General features: G+C 48.7%; 1 protein-coding gene across 2 annotated transcripts in view; it reads right to left on the bottom strand.

Moving 5' to 3' along the window:
* The window catches only part of Cry2 (cryptochrome circadian regulator 2), a 33,934-nt gene that overhangs the window by 14,664 nt on the left and 611 nt on the right, over window positions 1–18,659 (bottom strand). For both annotated transcript variants that reach the window (XM_050124291.1, XM_050124292.1), the window contains exons 2-6: window positions 11,274–11,382; window positions 8,881–9,023; window positions 7,284–7,468; window positions 6,663–6,751; window positions 1,080–1,220 (exon numbers count right to left, since the gene is read on the bottom strand). In XM_050124291.1, the coding sequence (XP_049980248.1) occupies window positions 1,080–1,220; window positions 6,663–6,751; window positions 7,284–7,468; window positions 8,881–9,023; window positions 11,274–11,382 (667 nt within the window). The remainder of the gene's footprint in view (window positions 1–1,079; window positions 1,221–6,662; window positions 6,752–7,283; window positions 7,469–8,880; window positions 9,024–11,273; window positions 11,383–18,659) is intronic.

Raw genomic sequence — 18,659 nt, 5'->3', positions numbered from 1 at the left:
ATTTATTTATTATGTATACAATATTCTGTCTGTGTGTATGCCTGCAGGCCAGAAGAGGGCACCAGACCTCATTACAGATGGTTGTGAGCCACCATGTGGTTGCTGGGAATTGAACTCAGGACCTTTGGAAGAGCAGGCAATGCTCTTAACCTCTGAGCCATCTCTCCAGCCCTGGTTTTGTGTTTTTATGGGATTTCTGTGTGCGTGAATGTATGTCTCTGTGTTAATATGTGTTTCTTGGACTTTCTCTTTGCCCTACCCCCACCCATTCATTTGTTTTGTTTATTCAGGTTTGTTTATTTTTAACTTATTTTTAGATGCCTGTTTGTATTCTAATGAAAGAGAAAGAACAAGTGTGGATTTGAGTGGGTAGGGAAGTGGGGAGGATCTAGATGGAATTGGAGGATAGAAAACTGTAACCAGAATACACTATATGAAAAAAAAATCTGTTTTCAATTGAAAAAAATTAATAAGTACCAAGTCTGGATTTTGGTTAAATAATGTATAAGCAAGAGTTAGAGACATGAAAGGATTAGACTGGACTACACAAACAATGATTTCTCCTCCCTGATGACTTACCCACCAAACTGCCAAACTCCACTCCATGAAGCCATGCTGTCTGGGCAAAGTCACACTAAAACACAGAGGCACAGTACGACCTGTGGAGCCTCTCTGTGGAGTGCGTTAACAGGTCCTACCTGCAGCCCTCTCAAGGCCAGCCCTCCACTACAGAATGACAGCAGCCACTCCTGGACCTCCTTTACACTCTGCTGCCAGCCTCAGGGCGCACGTGCCCTTTTACTTAGGTCTGCTTCTGGCCTCAGAGCTCACTTCCACCCAGAAGTCCCAGCCTTCACTACCAGCTTCTAAAACCCCTCCCTGAGGCCAGTTTTCTGTCTCTTCCTCAGAACCAAAGGAGAATCTGGGTTCATTTACATCAGTGACTCAGCTTAGCTGTCACCTCTTGGAAACCACTCCGACTTCTCTGGCTCTCACAGCCCCAGCCCCAAGGGCCCTTTCTGGGGTGACTGGCAGTGAGTGTTGTGCCTGGGGAACTGTGCAAGCTCACTGCACCTCACCTTCTTATACAAGTCCCACAGGCGGTAGTAGAAGAGGCGGCAGGAGAGGCATCCGAAGCGCAGGTAGGGGCTGAGGCCTGTGGGGCTGGCCAGCAGGGAATTGGCATTCATCCGAGGTCTCTCATAGTTGGCAACCCAGGCCTGCAGAAGAGAGAGGGACAGAGGAAAGGCCTAGGTCTTAAAGAGTGAGGATTCTTCACCTGAGGTCAAAGAACAAAGGCCGTGGAGCCAGGCTTTGAGCACTGCACGTATTCCACTCTTCTGCCTCAGGACCTAGAAAGGAGAGCCGTCCATGTTCCTGCCCTGACTTCGGTGTTCGTCTGTGGGATGACTGAATGACTTATTTACTACTTAGCTACTAAATAAGAACACTTACTGTCTCTGGGCATTAAGTAAGTAGGGAAGAATGCTGAAAGCATGGAACAAACTCTAATTATACAGAAGGGGGAAAGGCATCTGCTTATCAGAAAACAGTTCCTAGCTCAGTCCCTGAAGAGAGGCTGCCACCCAGGCTTTTCACCATTGTCAAACAGTCAGGAAAATAGGAAACTCCCAATCCATTTCCAGAGACCAACAGAGCCGTTCACTTCTGGGGCCTCCTGTCTAACGTTACTGGTCTTGTTTTCCTCATCCACAGCCCCTAGCACAGTGCTCTCCTTTTCCAGGCGGATTTTCACTAGACCTTAACAATATTGGAGTATTCTGCTATTATCTTCTACAAACAGAGTAACCAGGCTCAAAACAAACAAACAAACAAAACCCAAACTGTGACTCTCTTGGGATTAGTGACCCATAAGAGAGCCTGGGAGTCTCACTTTAGACTGCAGTCTCCAGGTAGATAGTAGATCTCTCTTCTCCTGACAGCTTTTCTTCCTGACCACTCCAATACCCCCTAGCAGCCTTCAGGTGCAAGCAGGCAGGAGCAGCTTATGAAAAACCTCACCCGTCCTCAGCCAGGTGAGGAAACACCTCAATTGTCAGGCACCCTCTTCCTCTCTGAAGGAAAATGAGGGCAGGACTACTCCAAGGTACAGGTGAGGAGGAGGATTGTACTGTAGATATGAGGGAAAGTTCAGTCAGAGGCACCTGGAAGGGTACAGACTCAACAGGGCCACGAGAGGAGAGAAGAGAGGAGAGCAAGAGAGAAAAAGAGAGAGAAGAGAGGGCAAGCAGAAGCTGGGGGAAGGGAAGCCCAGGCCCTGGGCTGGAGAGGTTTAGGGTAGGGGGCGGGGTGAGAAGTGCTAGGAGGAGCCACAGGTTCTGACTGAGGCTTGTCCTGGTTTTTTTTTTGCGGGGGGGGGGGGGGACCAGACAGTCCCCCACAATTTCCAGGCCAAGAATGTGAAATGATGACCTCATCTCTGAAAAGCAAACAACCAACCAACAAAGCAGAGTACCTGTGATAGCCATGGGCCTCTTGCACCCGGTCCTTTCTTCCACAGTCAACCCATCTCCACTACCCCATCCCCACCTGCACTTTCCAGCTGCCTCCTGTCTACTCCTCCTGACCAGCCTCCAACCACCCCCACACACTGAGTGCTCAGGCACTGCTGTCCCACCCCACATCCTGCTCACTCCCCACCTCTGCCTTCCAATCAACAGTCTATCATGACTCCGTGCTTTCACCGGGCTAGCTGCCAGCCACTCTAGGTACTTACTCTGTTAGTCCATCTCTTCTACATCCCTCAGTGTCACAGCTTGGGCTTCGCCTTTGCCCCTAGGCCGATCTCTTAGCTGGCACAGGTCTACAGCTGTAGCCCAGCTGGTTCCACCGCTGCCTTGTGCAGAACTCGCTCTTTTCCTTAAGTTCACACTTGCACGGGACTCTTTGCAGAGGAAGCAACTTTATCCACCTCACTACTCAAGAACAGATCTACTCGTTACCCTTCTTCAGGTCCTGGTACTGTTCCACCCAGACTTCTCAGATGTGTCCTCTTTCCGTTCACCACTGCTAAGATCAAATCTAGACTGAAGACAAGCTCCTCCAGGGCACTGTCCACACTGGGGATGGTGCCGGTGCTTCTCAGAGGACTGAAAAGAGCACACAGCTCCGAAGCAGCCCAGGCTTCTCTGACCTCTCCTTGCCTGTTCCTCAAACACTTGGCTGTCATCAGCAGTGGCAGATGTGGTTCCTGTCTGGTGCCTATTGTCCCCAGCATTTCACTTGGCTGCTTAAGTGTCTTTTAACAGAAACGGGATACTTCTGCCAGTGCATCTCCCAGTCCCCTGATGCTGCAGCTTCAACCCCTATCAAAATTTTCATTTGTTTATTTTGTGTGTGTGTGTGCCTGTATATCCGTGTACCGGTATCAGGTGTGGAGGCTAGAGGAGATGCTGGGAGTCATCCTCCACTGCTCTCTAATGTAGTTCAGTGAGACAGGCACTCTCACTGGACTTGGAGCTTGTTTGTGTGGGTTCTTATTGGAAGGGGGCTAGACTGGTGGTTAGACCGTCCCAGCGACCTTCCCTGTAACTGGAGTTACAGGCGTGTGAGGTCACAATCAGCTTTTCTTTCTTCTTGTTCTGGCAGAAGTTAATTTTCCACCTACATTAGACTACGCGCGCAGCTGTGCATGTGGGTACCGGGGTCTGAGCTCCATCCTCCTGCTTATGAAACAAACCCTCCCACCCCAAGCCACTTCTCCAGCCCTCAATCTTTTTATTTTAAATAAAACGCAGACAGAGAGACCCACACAAACATGTGGCTTCATGAATTCTTTTAAAGCAAGCATCCAAGTAATCACCAGCAAAGTTCTGGAAACAGGACCTTGTTAGTCACCCAGGAAGCTGGGCTCCTCCCCCTGCCCCAGCTTTTATAATTATCACTTCCTACATTTTTGAGATGTTTACGTTTTTCTACTTTTGCAAAGTGTGTTTGGAGCAGTTTTATTCTTGGGTTTTTAAGCAGCCACTGTCCCCCACCCATCTGTGCATCCGTCGGCCCTGTAGCTCAGTCTCAGCCATTTAAAAAGTAGTCACACCAAAGTTTCTTTGAAGCATATACTCTCTGCTACCCCTTCCTTGTCCTGTTGATGTTTCTGTGGAAGGACACAGGAGCTGCACTTGTGTGATTCTAATGCCTACATACCCATGGTACAGTCTGCCCTGTGCACTGCCTACAACTTGGCTGGTACTAGAGACTAGACTGAACTTGGCTGTGATCCTTTGTGAAGGTGTTTGCCTGTCTCTCTGATGGTGGCCGTGGATATTAATGCATGTGTCATCACAGAGGCTGCAAAATGGTGGCACTCTAATTCTACTATTTCTTTTCATTTAATAATCAGAATACTGGAGCTCAGCCATTAAGAGCACTTGCTGCTCTTTCAGAGAGCCCAGAGCCCACATAGTAGCTCAAAGCTGTCTGTAACTCTAGTTCTAGGGGATCTAATGCCCTCTTCCAGATTCTGTGGGCACCAGACACATATGGTGCATAAACACACATGATGACAAAACAGATATACAGAATTAAAATAAACCATTCTGTTTTGAAGAATCAGAATGTCATTACAAAGAGCTCCAGAGGTAAAGAACATATAATCTGCACCATCCCCCCTTTTGGTCAGAGCATCAAGTGTGTCAGTGGAGCACCTGACTTCTCTAAATCTCAGTTCTACTGGGCAAGGCAGATCTAAGCCTACTTTCTGACTCTAGGAGTCAGCTTAGGATGTGAATGTGGTCAGGGGACACACTCCATCCCTGGCCACAGTAACTGAGCCAGGAAAGGGCACATGACCCAAGCCAAGCCAATGAAAATACTTCTTTGGACTTTTACTGAAGCTTTTGAAAGAGAGGCAAGCCCCTTCCTCTGGTGAGCCAGCCAGCCAGAAGACAGGCCACGCTGACTCCCTTCTCCACTGCTAAGGGAGTCCGACTTGTGAGGCGACTCCACAGAGGACAGCAAAGCCAAGATGGCAGACATCTGCTCAGATATTCTTGGGATACCTGGATCTAGCTACGCCTTTTAGTTACACCTTAGATTCCTCATTATATTAGTTTTAAAAACTCCTCTTCCAAAAGACAGCTGCAAGTGCGACACCTGACTGACTGATAATTAATCCTGATGCTCTTTGTTCCTGCAACCCTCTGAGCCCTGATGGTTTCCTATCCTTAGGCCATCTGTAACTACATAGGATGTTCATCTGGAAGCTTCTCCATGTCTTTCTGGCTCCTAGAACATCCTGATAGAAATGGCTTCTCCTTTCAGATCTGAAGAACCAAAAAGGTTCATTCCTTCAACTCAAAACTTCTGGGTCTCCCCAGTGAGCGGAGCAGCATTCAGGGGTGTGTGGAAAATGGGCTCCTGATGTCATGATTTGAGAGCAGTCCTCTACAAAATACATTTTAAGGTAATAAGAATGAGAATCTATGAGGCCATAGGTTAACTCTGTATACTCGAGTCCTGCTCTTCCTGCCACTCCCTTTGTTACCTCCATCCCTGCTCTGGGTACAGAGTTTTGTTTTCCCTTTCATCTGGGGCTAGGATGGAATGGGGGCTTGAGCATGTCTGGAACACTCTGCTACCAAGTTACAACCCGGTCCTGGGCAAAACTCTTAAAGTGGACACAGAAAGTTGGTCCCTTGTAGCTACTGACTCAAATTGGAGGAACTTGTTTTTAGCCTCAGCTGAGAGAAACATCAGAATGGGAATATTAGGTCTGCTGAGTTGAGAATGATCAAGACCATCAGTACTGCCTTCGGTGCTGGCTGGACACTCCTGATCCTAAGAGAGCATCCTTCCTAAGCAGGCTGCCATGGGCCCTTGCTCCATTGCTATCATCTAGCTGCTGGCAAAATGTCTTGTCATTCAGTGGGGACAGTAAAAGCTGTGCTTTTAAGGGTGGGACTACAGAGGCTGCAGGGTCAGGGAGCTAGGAGGCAAGAGTCCTCAGTCCGTGGAGCCTGCTCTGCTCCTCTGCTCACAGGCAGGTGAGGAACTTAGCCAGTGTGGAACAGAACCTCTGGGGCTTCAGACTCCCTCCTTCCTCTTGCTGAGCTCATATAAGAGTGCCAGTTCTATATGCAAATGGAAGTAAAGCTGTGGAGGAGACAAACAAAGATGGGGAGGGGCAATCTGACACCCAATGATGGACATTATGGGCTTTACCAACAGAATAGCTCTATGATTTGGTTCTTTTGAGACAGTCTGCAGTCCAGTCTTGCTGGAACCTAATGCAATCCTTCTGCCTCAGCCCTCTTTAATGCTAGGATTAAAGCATTAATTTGGCATGCCCTTTCAGCAAGCGGAAGCTGTCCACAGAAGAAAGTTAATGGTGTGAGCGTGTGGCACTATGCCTCCCTATGCTACACCAGTGGTGTGACTCGACCTCTTTAAGCCTAGCTTTGTAATCTGTCAGACAAAAAGCCTAATGCCCACCTGTGGGATGGTTGGACAGATGAAGAAGGACATGGCAATCACGTAGTTAAGCCAGTGGTCAGCACAGGGGATGGACTCTCTAACCAGGAGCTGATAGTAATTTTGCCATCAGAAAGTTTTCAACCACTTGGAGATTTGAGGCTCTAGGGACATAAACCTGATCCACACCTTTTGCGCCTGCCTTTCTGGGCTCAGAAACAGGGTCATACCTTCCGTTCCAAATGCTTATCCAGGCGGGCCAGAGCTTCTGTCTCTCCTCCTTGCCAGACAGCTGGGCCAAGTCCTTCCGTGGGGAACCCTACAAAAAGAGCAGCAGGCCAGAGCATTGCAGGTTAGGTCATCTGATTTACAATTAAGAAAATGATAACTGGCACTATTCATACTGATGTGTTCTTTAGATGAAACCACAGACCTTGGACTTGATGCTACTGGGACTGAGAAAGCCCTTAAAGTGAAGAAGGCCAGCTTTATTCAGACTAGAAGATGGAAGAAAGGTGGAGAAGCCCAATGACCAGCACCAGACAGCGCCTCTACTGTTGGAGAAAGGGACCTACAAAAGGAGGCTCCAGCTAGAAAAAGCAGTCTGGCAGGGCATATATGGGTCTTGGAGGTCAAACAATGGTCTTGGGGGGGGGGGGGTCGAGATAGTTAATAGCAACTTTTTCTGTTTTTTGTTTGTTTGTTTTTTAGGCAAGTTCTCCAGCAGCCCAGGCTGGTCTGTCTCTGTCTCCCAGGTTCTGAGATTACAGGCATGTGCCAGTAGACCAGTATTTTCTAACTTTGACAGAAACAGGAAAGCCGTATCCCACACAAGAAGCAGCAGCATGTACCCAGTTCCTCCAGGGAAGGCACGCCATAGGTGTCATCGTGGTTCTCCCGGATCTCGGCTCTACAGCTCTCCATCTGCTGGCTGCTCACTGCGCCAACGGGCTTCTTGGGCAGCTCCATGCGGCTGATGATGGCCTGAAAGCGCTTGTAGGTAAGGGGTGGTTTCTGGCCATTCAGGTCGATGATTCTGGGGAGTCCAAAGCACATCTAAAGTCACTCCTGAGGTCTTTTATTTTGGGGTCCCTGACCACCCAAAAAAGAGCCCAAACTCAGAAGCTCTGAGATTTGCTCTCTTGTACAAAGGGGGCAGGGGAGGCTGCATCTCCATTTTACCGAGACGGAAAATGAAGCCCAGAGAGCTGGAGCAGGTGCCTCAGGGAATGGAGCAAAGCAGTGTCAAAGCTGGGACTCAGTTCCAGGTTCCCTGTTGTCCACGCGGAGCCGCCTAGAGACAGAGACTGACCATACCTCTCTAATCAGACAGAAAGCCCCCCATGGGCCTTCCGGGCACATATGTGACCATACCAAGGGCCTCTCTCTACCCAGTTTTGAACACGTATGATGAGGGCTGTGACATACTCCTTGCCTGGAGGATCATCCTCCTGTAAGCCCTGCTTACTAGAGCAGAGATGTAGAGGCCAGCCAAGGCTCGCTAAATCAGAGGCTGTGGTAAACAGCAACACCATAAAGAGTTTTGAAGTGTGCCAAGTATTTTTTACAAGCGAGAAGGAACAGCATGAGGGTTGAAGAAAGAACACCACTGCTTCTATAAGTATAGACTTGGATGGTTCTTGCTGCCTGAGAAGGAGCTTATGCAAGACCTGCCTGTGGGTGAGTTCATTTTCCTATTTGCTCTCCCTGCACTGTCCCCATTAGCCCACATAGAAGCTGGCTGCTACCTCTGCAGCCCTGCCCCTCTTCTGCACGTGGCAGGGGAGGGCTCCACGCCAAGCCTCTCCTTCTGAGGGCTTGGCTCACGTGCACAGCTGTGTGACCCAGCCTTCTGGCAGTCAGCCCTGGATTGGGGGAAGAGGGCGGGAAGCAGCAGCAAGAGCAGAAGGGTGACATCTCCAGTAGGCAGTCTGGGGACAGAAGGGGGGATAGACACATAGAAGCTGGCCACTGGGGAAGGAGACCTTGCTGTGGTTACCAGCAACCTGCAGGGGTCTCTAGAGTCCTCAAACAGCATCAAATGCATGTCCTGGAAACCCAGATAGGCTGAACAGACCTGGCAATCATCCCAGGGCTGGGAACTAGGTCTGTGGGAGTAGAGACCTGATGGGAGGAGTGACAGATGGGGTCTGTCAAGGTCAGGACACTGGGGAGTGGGGAGCATGACGCCTAGGGAGCTAGCTTTAGCTAGATTTACGAAGACTGTGTGTGGAGACTCCCTTCTTCCACAGCTTGGGCCTAACCAAGTCTTTGTAACCTGTTAGTGACTTCTTTAACCCCCAATTCTGGCCTATTCTTATTCGATTCCTAGAAAGTACCATACCTTACGAGCCAGGTGGCCCTTTTGCTGAACTGGTCTATTCCACTTAGGAGGGGCCCAATCACCAATCCTCACATGCAACCTTACCAAGAACCACCATGTCTCACCTGTCCAGGTCATAGAGGGTGTGAGAATTCTCAGTCACCACCTCCACACCAGCCTCCTTGGCCATCTTCATAATGGCTGCATCCCGTTCTTTCCCAAAGGGTTCAGAGTCATATTCAAAGGTCAAGCGGGTCACCCCCCATTCCTGTGGGGAGATAATCTGTTATGCTCAGTACTGTTTGAGAAGTGAGACCTAGGCACTCAGCTCCTCTTTGGGAGTGAACAGGGCCAATCTTGGCTATGTTACAAGGGCTACAGAACAAACCAAGGGCATCAGACAATGGTTTAAATTTAAAGCAAAGATCCTAAGGCTCAGAAAGTGTGAAGCAGGCAGTCAGGAGGGTCAGGCCAATAGCACTGCTGTGGCAGAGTCAGTGGGAGGGCTCTGTGCACTCACTGTGCCTTGAAGGGAGAGAATGAAGCTATAAATACAATGCTCCCAGGGAGCCCCTAGCCCACAGAGAGGCACTGACTCACAGTGGAAACGGTGGGAGAGACACACACAGCATCACTACCGCCCGACCGCTCTGCAGCTTTTCCCAGACCTCCTCAGTGTCTAACTTGTGGCCTAGTTTTCTTGGCCGACTTGTGCTATGTAAAGTGTCTTAATGGTTTCCACAGCAACACTCCCAAGGCCAGAAGCAAACAGAGCTAATAGCTCTCAGAGCTGGAGAAGAAGGAGCAATCCTTAGTCCAGGAGAAAACAAACTGGAGGGGCTACAAGTTGTGAGAGGGGAATTCTTTTCTGAGCTTTGTCACTTCTGGTAGAAATAGCCTGGTCTCCCAGCAACACCAGGAGAAAACTGCCCCAGTGGAAGTTATCTAGACAAGTCACAGAAAGCCCTACAGCATGTAACTACAAGAAGCAAACAATCTAACCAGTCTGTGGTCACAGGCCTTTAAAGCAAATGTCCTAATCATTCAATTCTGTCCAGGGGAGTCAGTGAGTGCTTAGCAGGGTGGATACAAGGCTCCTCAAAGCACAAATGCTCTCAACGTTTATTTAGCCCTTACTATACTAAGTGGTTTGCATAGATGACATCATTACATAGTCACAAAACCCTGTGACTAAGGAGACTCTCATTAAATGATAGCCCCACTCCTTCAGGAGGACTCTCCTGTGTCTCTGTCCTATTTCTACCACAGCATTTGTCACAGGCGATGAAGCTGCCCTTTATCTGCCTGTTTTGCCCATCGTCTGTGAACTCAGAGCAGAAATCAGGCTGTGCTGTGTATCCATCACTCTCGTCTTACCAGCCAGTCCGGGGCCTGAGCTAGCAGCCCAATAAATACCTGATCCGTGACTCAGTGAACAACAAATCTATGCTTCTGTGCAACAGCCTGGTAGGCCTCTGAGCTGCTGGGAGAGAGGAGCAATGTGGAGGGATTTAAGAAAGACAGAAAGTTTTCTGTTCTTGGTCTTGCTGTACTTTGGGGCAGAACCCAGGGCCTCATATTAGGCAAGTGCTCTGGCACTGAGCCGCAGCCACAGACTAACAAAAGCATGTGTGTGGTATGGCGGGTAAACACCAGCTCTGTGTCAGAGTGCCTGAGACGACTTCCTGGCCAGGCAGCACGCTCTTTCCTCACCTATGAACCTGGGACAGCAGAACCTACTCATCAGGGCTGCTGTGGGGTAGACATTAGCGTGTTAGCAGTTAGAACAGGACTCACAGTCAGCCCTCAGAGAACGCTGGCGACTAGTGTCCAGTGACTCATAGGTGTGTACAAAATTATGGAGGGAGGGGGAACAGATACACTGTGAAGCTATTTTCTTTGACATCAGATTTCTCCCCTGCATAGAGAGCTATTGTGGACGAAGGAGAATGCTCTAGAATGCTCTATCCATGAGAACTTTTGCCTCTGCTTGGGCCTTAAAACATGCATTTTAAAGGGGCTGAGAGAAAATAAATGGGCTTGCCTCCCAAATGAAGATTTTATTAATTGCGTACCACAGAGAAAGAGTGACGATCTCTCAAACGCTGGCTGACATTTTTCCTAATAAGCAGGACAAGCTGAGGTGGGCAGCAACCCTTGTTAGACAGGAAACCCCACCCTCACAGTCTTGGCAGGAACAAACCCTAATAAATACAGACTTGAGCCAAGGAAACATAAGGAAGCCAGCGACGGTGGGGTGGAAGGGCTTAGCAAGCTGCATGTCTGGGCTGAGTGAGGACCCTTCCAATACAACACTGGTTTTAGAGTTTTTCCCTTACCAGTTTCCACCCTGCTGGGAAACTGACCAGCTGTCTCTGCTTCTGACCTCCCTAGCAGCCATTTTAGTGGACAGACAGGCACCAGCATTTCCACTTTGCCAGCCAGAACAGCATTTCACTCTGTGGTGAGATGCCAGGCAGCAGACAGCAGACTCTCCCTCTCGGCCCTACACACTCACCTTGAAGAGCCTTGGGAACACATCAGCTGGCTGGCCCCGGACTACAAACAGACGGGAGTTCAGCTTTCTTAAGCTTGTGTCCAGATCTTCCAGAGACTGCAGTAGGAACCTGCAGAACCCACAAAGGCCTTGTTAGTGACATGGGGGTGGGGGGAATGGAGGTGGTGAATGACAGGACACAACACACACACACACACACACACACACACACACACACACACCTTCCTAAGAACCCAGCCACTGCTCATGCCAATCAAGTTGGTATTATATCTGTAGGGCTGGAGGCCTGGCCTGAGCTCAGAGCAGGAGTGATGGGGTTAACTTCCAGCTTACTTCATAGCTATGTGGTAATGAAGCAGTAGCTTTAACCTTTTTAGCTGTTTGGAATTATCCAAATCATCCGTGGTTTGGAATTAACAGTAAAGCCTATAGACCTGCTAAGATGTTAGTACTCGTGGAATCAGATAATGCAAGGAAACCCTCAGACACAGGGCCTGGTCATAGAGTCCACATGATCAATGTGAGCTACCTGCTAAATACTAAATCTAGCTCCACAAGCTGGGCTGTCTCTGAGGCTTTGCTTGGTAGGTGGCTCACTGTCCAGGCCACTCTATGCCCCACAGTCCATTGAGCCTTAAGCACAGTGGACTTGTATTGTCTGTGTGATTAAGGCTGATCTTGAATTTGCCAACCTCCTGCCTCAGCCTCTCAAGTGTTCGGATTACAGGCATGAGACACTATGCACGGCTTGGGTTGCGGGTATATCTGATACTTCAGGCCTGCACATGGACTAGGTTGTTCTTGGTTCTTTGTTTGGCAAACTGCTTACTCTTCTGGTCTCTCTGTTACTCTAGAAACTAGGTTCTCATCAAGAGAGGCAAGGGCTTAAAGGTGTCCTGGCTAGATACTGTGGCGTGCTTGGGTATATGACAGGGACACAAAAATCAAAAGCCTGTGTTAGAGTACTGGGTCACTAAGGGACAGGAAAGGAAACGAACCTTTGCTGAGTCCATCAGTGTGTTATTTTAAATTAAATTAACATTTTAACCAGGTAACTATTGATGTGGTTCACAATCCCAGTGATACCTGGGTGCAGCCAAGACTAGCAGTCTGATTATGAATCTGTTACGCTTTCTAAGTATTTTCTTAATTTGACCCCTCAGCACATTTTGAAGGAAACTCAACTATCCCCATTTTGCAGACAGACAAGAGAGAGTAGGGAATTTACCAAAACTGATAGCTCTTAAGTAACTGAGCTGGCTTAGTTGTAATTATCTGTCCCATCCCTTTAAGAGACAAGCCATGCCCACCCCTACCCACCTCTGTGGCTGAGGCAAGTTGATCTTCAGCTTCCAGCCTGAGTCTCTCTCCCCAAGAGGCAGCTTCTGCCTCTCCCCACTTCTGCCCTTCCCCCCTCTTTCTATCTCCCTCTGCTTTTCTCCCCTTCTCTCTTTCCCCTCCATAATCCACTAAATAAATATCCAACCTCACTCTGCATCGCGTGCCTATCCATCTGTCTCTCGGCCTGGCATGGTTCCCTGCCTTGGACCAGCCTGATCTCGTGGCATGCCTATCTGTCTGTCTCTCCTTGTGGCCTGCTACAGCCACTTGGGGACCAAGTCCCTGCCTAGGACTTGCTGCTCTCAGGACCAGCTGCCCACTGCTACCTGGAGACCTGCAAGTGTTTCTGTCACTGCAGCTGCTGGGGATCCAGGGATCCTGCAACATTTTTAATTAATCCATTTCAATAGTGGCCCAGGCTAATCAGACTCTGAAAGCCATTTTTCTTCTCAACGGCCCATTTCTAAACACTTCAGTGAAGCAAGCTCTGCTCCAGGGCTGAAAGTCTCCTGAGCCTGGAATTCCTCTCTTGGACAGACACAAGCCTCATGCAGGCAGTCCATCCACACCTATCTTCCTCCTTAGGACCCAAGCCTGAACAGGCCAGCTTCTATGTCATCGTCCCTCCCAAGAACCTGCTGCAGCTCCCTGACTACTGGAGGTTTACAAAGGCCAGGAGGGTGCCAAAGAGAACTAGGCCCCAGCTGCCTCTGATGCAATTCTAGGGCGAATGCTGCAGACCCGCATTCCAGCAGGAGGCATCACCTTAGCTAAAGAGCAGTAGGCTCACTCAGGGACTGAGACCAGAGACTGACAGCAGAAGCTCCCCTGCTGGGAATTTCTGACTTAAAAATCTGGCACCCTTTGAATGCTAAGTGATCTGCAAGCCTGCTCGATTATTCTCCCTGGGGGCCTTGCTGCTCCCCACTGACACACATACAAAGTAAAAATAAAAATAAGAAAGGTTCAGGGGAGCACCTGAAACAGAAGGTTTTGCTAGGCACAGGGCAGGGCACAATTCCACACCTGAGGAGGGTGGAGGTTCTTCTATCAGAAGCCCCCAAGATGTCCCAGCCATACACTTTAAGGGTCTCTATCTTCACAGCTCACCACACCTCAGAGAATGTCAACCTGCAACTATTAAGACTGAAATGCACAGGAAATATAGGTTCTAGAGTATGATGCAACCTGTTTCCCATACAGCTTTATTTTTAGGACTTATTTTCTAAAAGAAGAGCTTCCTGCAGCATCTCTACAGCACAGATAGATGAGTGCCCTTGTCTTCTCTGACAGGAAGCAGTGGCAAAGTCTGCAGCTGGCAACAAAACAATGGTACAATTCACAGGCAACAGCTACATTTACAGAGCACTCCCAGAGCAAGGCTCTAATCCTACTTGCTTTATAATGTGTTATTTAATTTCAGACAATTCTGGGAGGCAGGTGCTATTATAGTGCCCATTTTGCAGCCGAGAAAACTGGCATTAAAAGATTAAGTAACTGCCCAACACGATATACCTAGTAACTACCAGGTTCCTAGGCCTCAGCAGTGAGCACATCCACTGCTGGGAGCAATGCACTCTGAGATGGGTTGTACTGCCTAGGGCTCAGCCCTTAGGGAATATGGAGCTCAATTCATGGCTAACACCTTTTCTGCAGATCTTTTCTCCTCAAAGTGTGGTGTGAGGCACCTAGCACTAGCTGTGCATGACCAAACTCGCTAGAACACACACACTCTTGGGCTCCATTGGAGACTGCCACCATTGGAATTTGCCCTTCCATATGATTGTCCTCCCACACTGAATCCCTGGGCAATCATTTCTCCGTGAAAACCGAAGAAACTCCTCTGTGGAAAGCGCTTCACTTTGACCTTGATGTACTGAGCTCCCCACCCCGACCAGATCACATTTTCCTTTCAGACTATTTGGCCCTTAAGAAATGCTTAACTAGCCAGCCGTGGTGGCACACGCCTTTAATCCCAGCACTCGGGAGGCAGGCGGATCTCTGTGAGTTCGAGGTCAGCCTGGGCTACAAGACCTAGTTCCGGGACAGGCTCCAAAGCTACAGAGAAACCCTGTCTTGAAAAACAAAAACAAAAAAAAAAAAAAAGGAAAAAAAAGAAATGCTTAACTACATCCACCATCCCTCCTCCCCAGGATGAACTCAGAACAGCATCCCAGGAGGCACTAGAAAGGAGATACAGGGAGGACTCTGTGTAGCTTCCAGCCTTCAGGCAGCCAGGGACAGGCAAGCCACCACCATGGTATCACCTTTCGGATCTGCCTGGTGACAACTCTGCAGAGCACCAAAGGAACTGGAGCAAGCTGCTCCTGAAGAAAGGCCACCAGACAGGCCTAGGTTTTCTCAACCAGGGAAAACCAGGGCCTTCCTTCTGTGCTCCCTTCAAACCCTCTCTGCATCTGCCCACTTCTTTTTACTTGCAGACGACCACGCCAAAAACCCACCTGAGTACTGGAATAGGTGGTGTTGGGGGTTGAACGTCACTCTTGCTCCAAGTGCCACATGGCCGAGCACACAACCCTTGAGGGAGCATTTTCAATAGATGTGCTCCAGAATTACAGGTTCCATGGAGCCAGGGCAGACAGAACTGGAGAAAACCAAACTGGGATTTCCAAAAAATATAGAGAAAACTATCATCCAAGAACTGCAGGTGGCTACCCCTTCAGAACAGGTCAGTTACACATGTCTACTCAGGGACAATGGCTATGCTGAGAACAGTTTATCTGTTAACACAGAGGACAGGGGGACAGTGAATTCTTCTTTTGGGTTCAGACCGTCTGTGACCAAACTCTTTGGCTTCAAGCAAACTTACCTCACCACAACAATGATATTATGGGCTGGCAAACTGGAATAGGATATTAATAGACAGAAATTCACTTCTAAGAAATTAAGAGAGTTTAAACACCACAAAAAAGGGGTAATCTAACCCGACAGCCTGTGGCAGAGACTGCTTCCTGAGTCTCATTCAGATAGAAATATAGGTTTTTCTTTTGAGGGTGCTCAATTTTAAAGAGCTTGATCAAAATTTTCAACCCTTTTGGGCAAATGGAAACATTCCCTTGGTTTCCAGAACAGTGAAGTCCCTTGCCAGAGTCGCACTGTGAATAGCTCAAGGCACACAGACTGCTCTGCTAGCAAGCACAGCCCCTACCTTCCCAGGCTACCCACTTTACAGCCATGCAGCTGCACTCAGCCCCTGCACTCAGGAAGGGGACAGCTCAGAGAGAGCGCATCTCTACAACTCTCTGTTCTGGAAGCTCCTGAGAGGTGCAGAGCAGAGTCAGGACAAACTTACTTCAACTGAGTGGGAGGAGCACTGTGGCTAGCATCTAAGCTGGGGCAGGGAAAGGAAGGTAATTAAAAAAAATGGATCTCGTCTGACCCATTTTTAAAATCTAGAAGCCACTCACAGCTGCCTTTTGTTTTGGTTCTTGCCTGTAGTACCGTCTTCCTAGATATAGCAAATTTGGGGAAGGAAGGACAGAGGAAAATGGCAAATTAGTGCTAGAAAAACATTCCTGGGCCAGGCGATGGTGGCACAAGTCTTTAATCCCAGCACTCAGGAGGCAGAGGCAGGCGGATCTCTGTGTGTCTGAGGCCAACCTGGTCAACAAGAACTAGTTCCAGGACAGCTAAGGTTACAAAGAGAAACCCTGTCATGAAAAAAGAAAAAAAGAAAGAAAACCATCCCTGGGCATCACAGAGCTAGAACGGCTCCCATAGATTTCCTACTATCACCAAGGCAAGGAGTATGGCGGTCTTCTATGCTAGCAGAAATACAGGCATGTATATTGTTGGCATAAAGGAAGCATTCTCTCTCTCTCTCTCTCTCTCTCTCTCTCTCTCTCTCTCTCTCTCTTCTGGCTGCCTTTCTCTTTAACTAATGCTATGGCTATTTTAATCCCTCCATCTGCAGGAGGCACGCGCACGCACGCGCGCACACACACACACACACACTCTTCTGGCTGCCTTTCTCTTTAACTGATGTTATGGCTATTTTAATCCCTCCATCTGCAGGAGGGAAATCAGTCTAAGGACAGATTCTGATCTCCCACTTCTGTCAGATGGACCCCACCCTTCTACAGAGACTTTTCGGAGCAGGGCCGTATGCTGCAGCCACATTCTCTTAGACTACTCCCAAGTTCCAGAAGATTACACACACTGCAGTTATGCAGAGGTGCAGCTGGAGTGGGAGGGGGCAACTCCTTGCCTCCAACCCTGTGCACCAAACAGCATCCAGCCCTGCTCTCAGCAGGAGCAAGGGCAAAGATGGGGCTTCTGGAGTGTGTGTGCCTGCTGGCTCAGGAGCAGTTACCATATTCGATCTGTTTGGTGTTATTTTACCTCGTTCTCCTGAAATGCCAAAGCTAATTAGACTTCCGGTCAATGCACTGAAGCAACACACTCCCCACGCTGCCTGGCCCTCTGTGGTTCTTTAGTGCAGCACTTCTGACGCTTGGCTGCAATGGCTTTAAAAAAAAAAAAAAAAAAAAGGCAACCCAGGCAGGACAACTGAATCATAAATGGAGGAGGGGAGTCTGGGAAGCTTTCAAAGATCCTTAAGTGATTCCAATATTAAAAATGTATCTGTAGTTTGTCCCCCATCTTATTGTGTTCATGGCATTTGGGCTCCTCCACCATGGTTGTTTTCTTGTCTTTCTCTACTCGAATGTAGGTTCTGGAAGCTGTGGGAGCTCCCCCGAACCTGCTTGTTCACGGCCGTGCTTAGCAGCCACCTACCACCTACAACTCACAAAATAACCTCTCAATTAATATCTGCATTTCCACATGATTTTAAGGTTTTACCCAGGCATCTGAGCTGCCTCACTCTTTCCTGCTTCATTCTCTTGAAAGGGCAACCACAAAAAGGTGACACACAAAAACCCATAAAACCAAGTTCCTAGTACATTAGAGTCCAACCAGTTTTGTGGTTCCTTCATCTCCACTACCACAAAGGAATGGGCAATGGTCCTCAAAATCCCAGTAAAAGAAAAAAAAAAACACCTTCATGAAAACATAACAGTCAGATTCTATCGACTGTCTAGATTGGCACACTGCCAAAAGGAAGGGGAGGGCAAAGTCTGAGGCTTGGTTTACTGTCGACAGTAGAGCCGGTCATTTGCAGGTGTTTGTCACACTCAACCTCCTAGCTATGGAAACTGGAGGGATCCAGAGCGGTAGCGCAGCCTGAACCAGTGTGGGCTGGCTCTCCACAGGACTGTCTTTAGTTGTTCCCGCTGCATAAATGGGCAGCAAGGGGCATTTGATACACACGCTACTAGGAGCACTTGCTCTCCTAGCAGGGCAAACCCCTCTTGGAGTGGAAAGAATGGGGTGCTGAGGGCCACTGTCTCTTGGGAATTACCTTGCTCATCTGTGCAACAAGGCCATAAGCAAACATGCAAACAAACCAGGCAACTGCTAGGCGGCATTTAAAGAGTGATGGGTACAGGATGTCTCAGAACTTGCTTTTGAATACTGGCTACAGAGAAATACATCAGCTACTGTGTCACACAATGTGGGAAAGGACCCAACCTCCTGGGAGTTGTCAGGGGCTCCTGACATTGTAATTGTGTGGCCCCTAAAAGTCTCATCTGTCCTCTAAAAATCATATCATGACAATCGGAGGAAGAGCTGATAGTGACGCCATCCTCTTTGAATATTTTTCTAGTGAATTATAACTACAGAAGGGATCCTCTCGGAAACTAGCTCTGCGGGTAAAGGCACCTGCCTCCAGGCCTGACAACCTAAGTTTGATCCCTGGAACCATATGGTGAATGAGAACCTACAAGTTGTCCCCTTAACTCTCTATACACCGCCATAGCAAGTCCTTTCCCAATAAATGTAAAAAAAATTATAATAATTGTAATGGGTTAAGAACTGCTCTGGAGGTCAAGACACAAAGTGGTCTACCCGAAGATGCCCTTGGTGTCTTTTGAATACTGGCTAAGGCTGGGCTAGGGTCCCTAATCACCACCAGGGTAAATGTGTAGGAAGGTTAGCCAGGATGGTGGGGGGGGGGGGGGG

Source organism: Alexandromys fortis, unplaced genomic scaffold (assembly GCF_014885135.2).
Source record: "Alexandromys fortis isolate MF-2015 unplaced genomic scaffold, M_Fortis_MF-2015_v1.1 scaffold_222, whole genome shotgun sequence".
NCBI lineage: Eukaryota > Metazoa > Chordata > Mammalia > Rodentia > Cricetidae > Alexandromys > Alexandromys fortis.
Note: the sequence above shows the minus strand (reverse complement) of the source record. Positions and strands in the feature narration are given on the sequence as shown.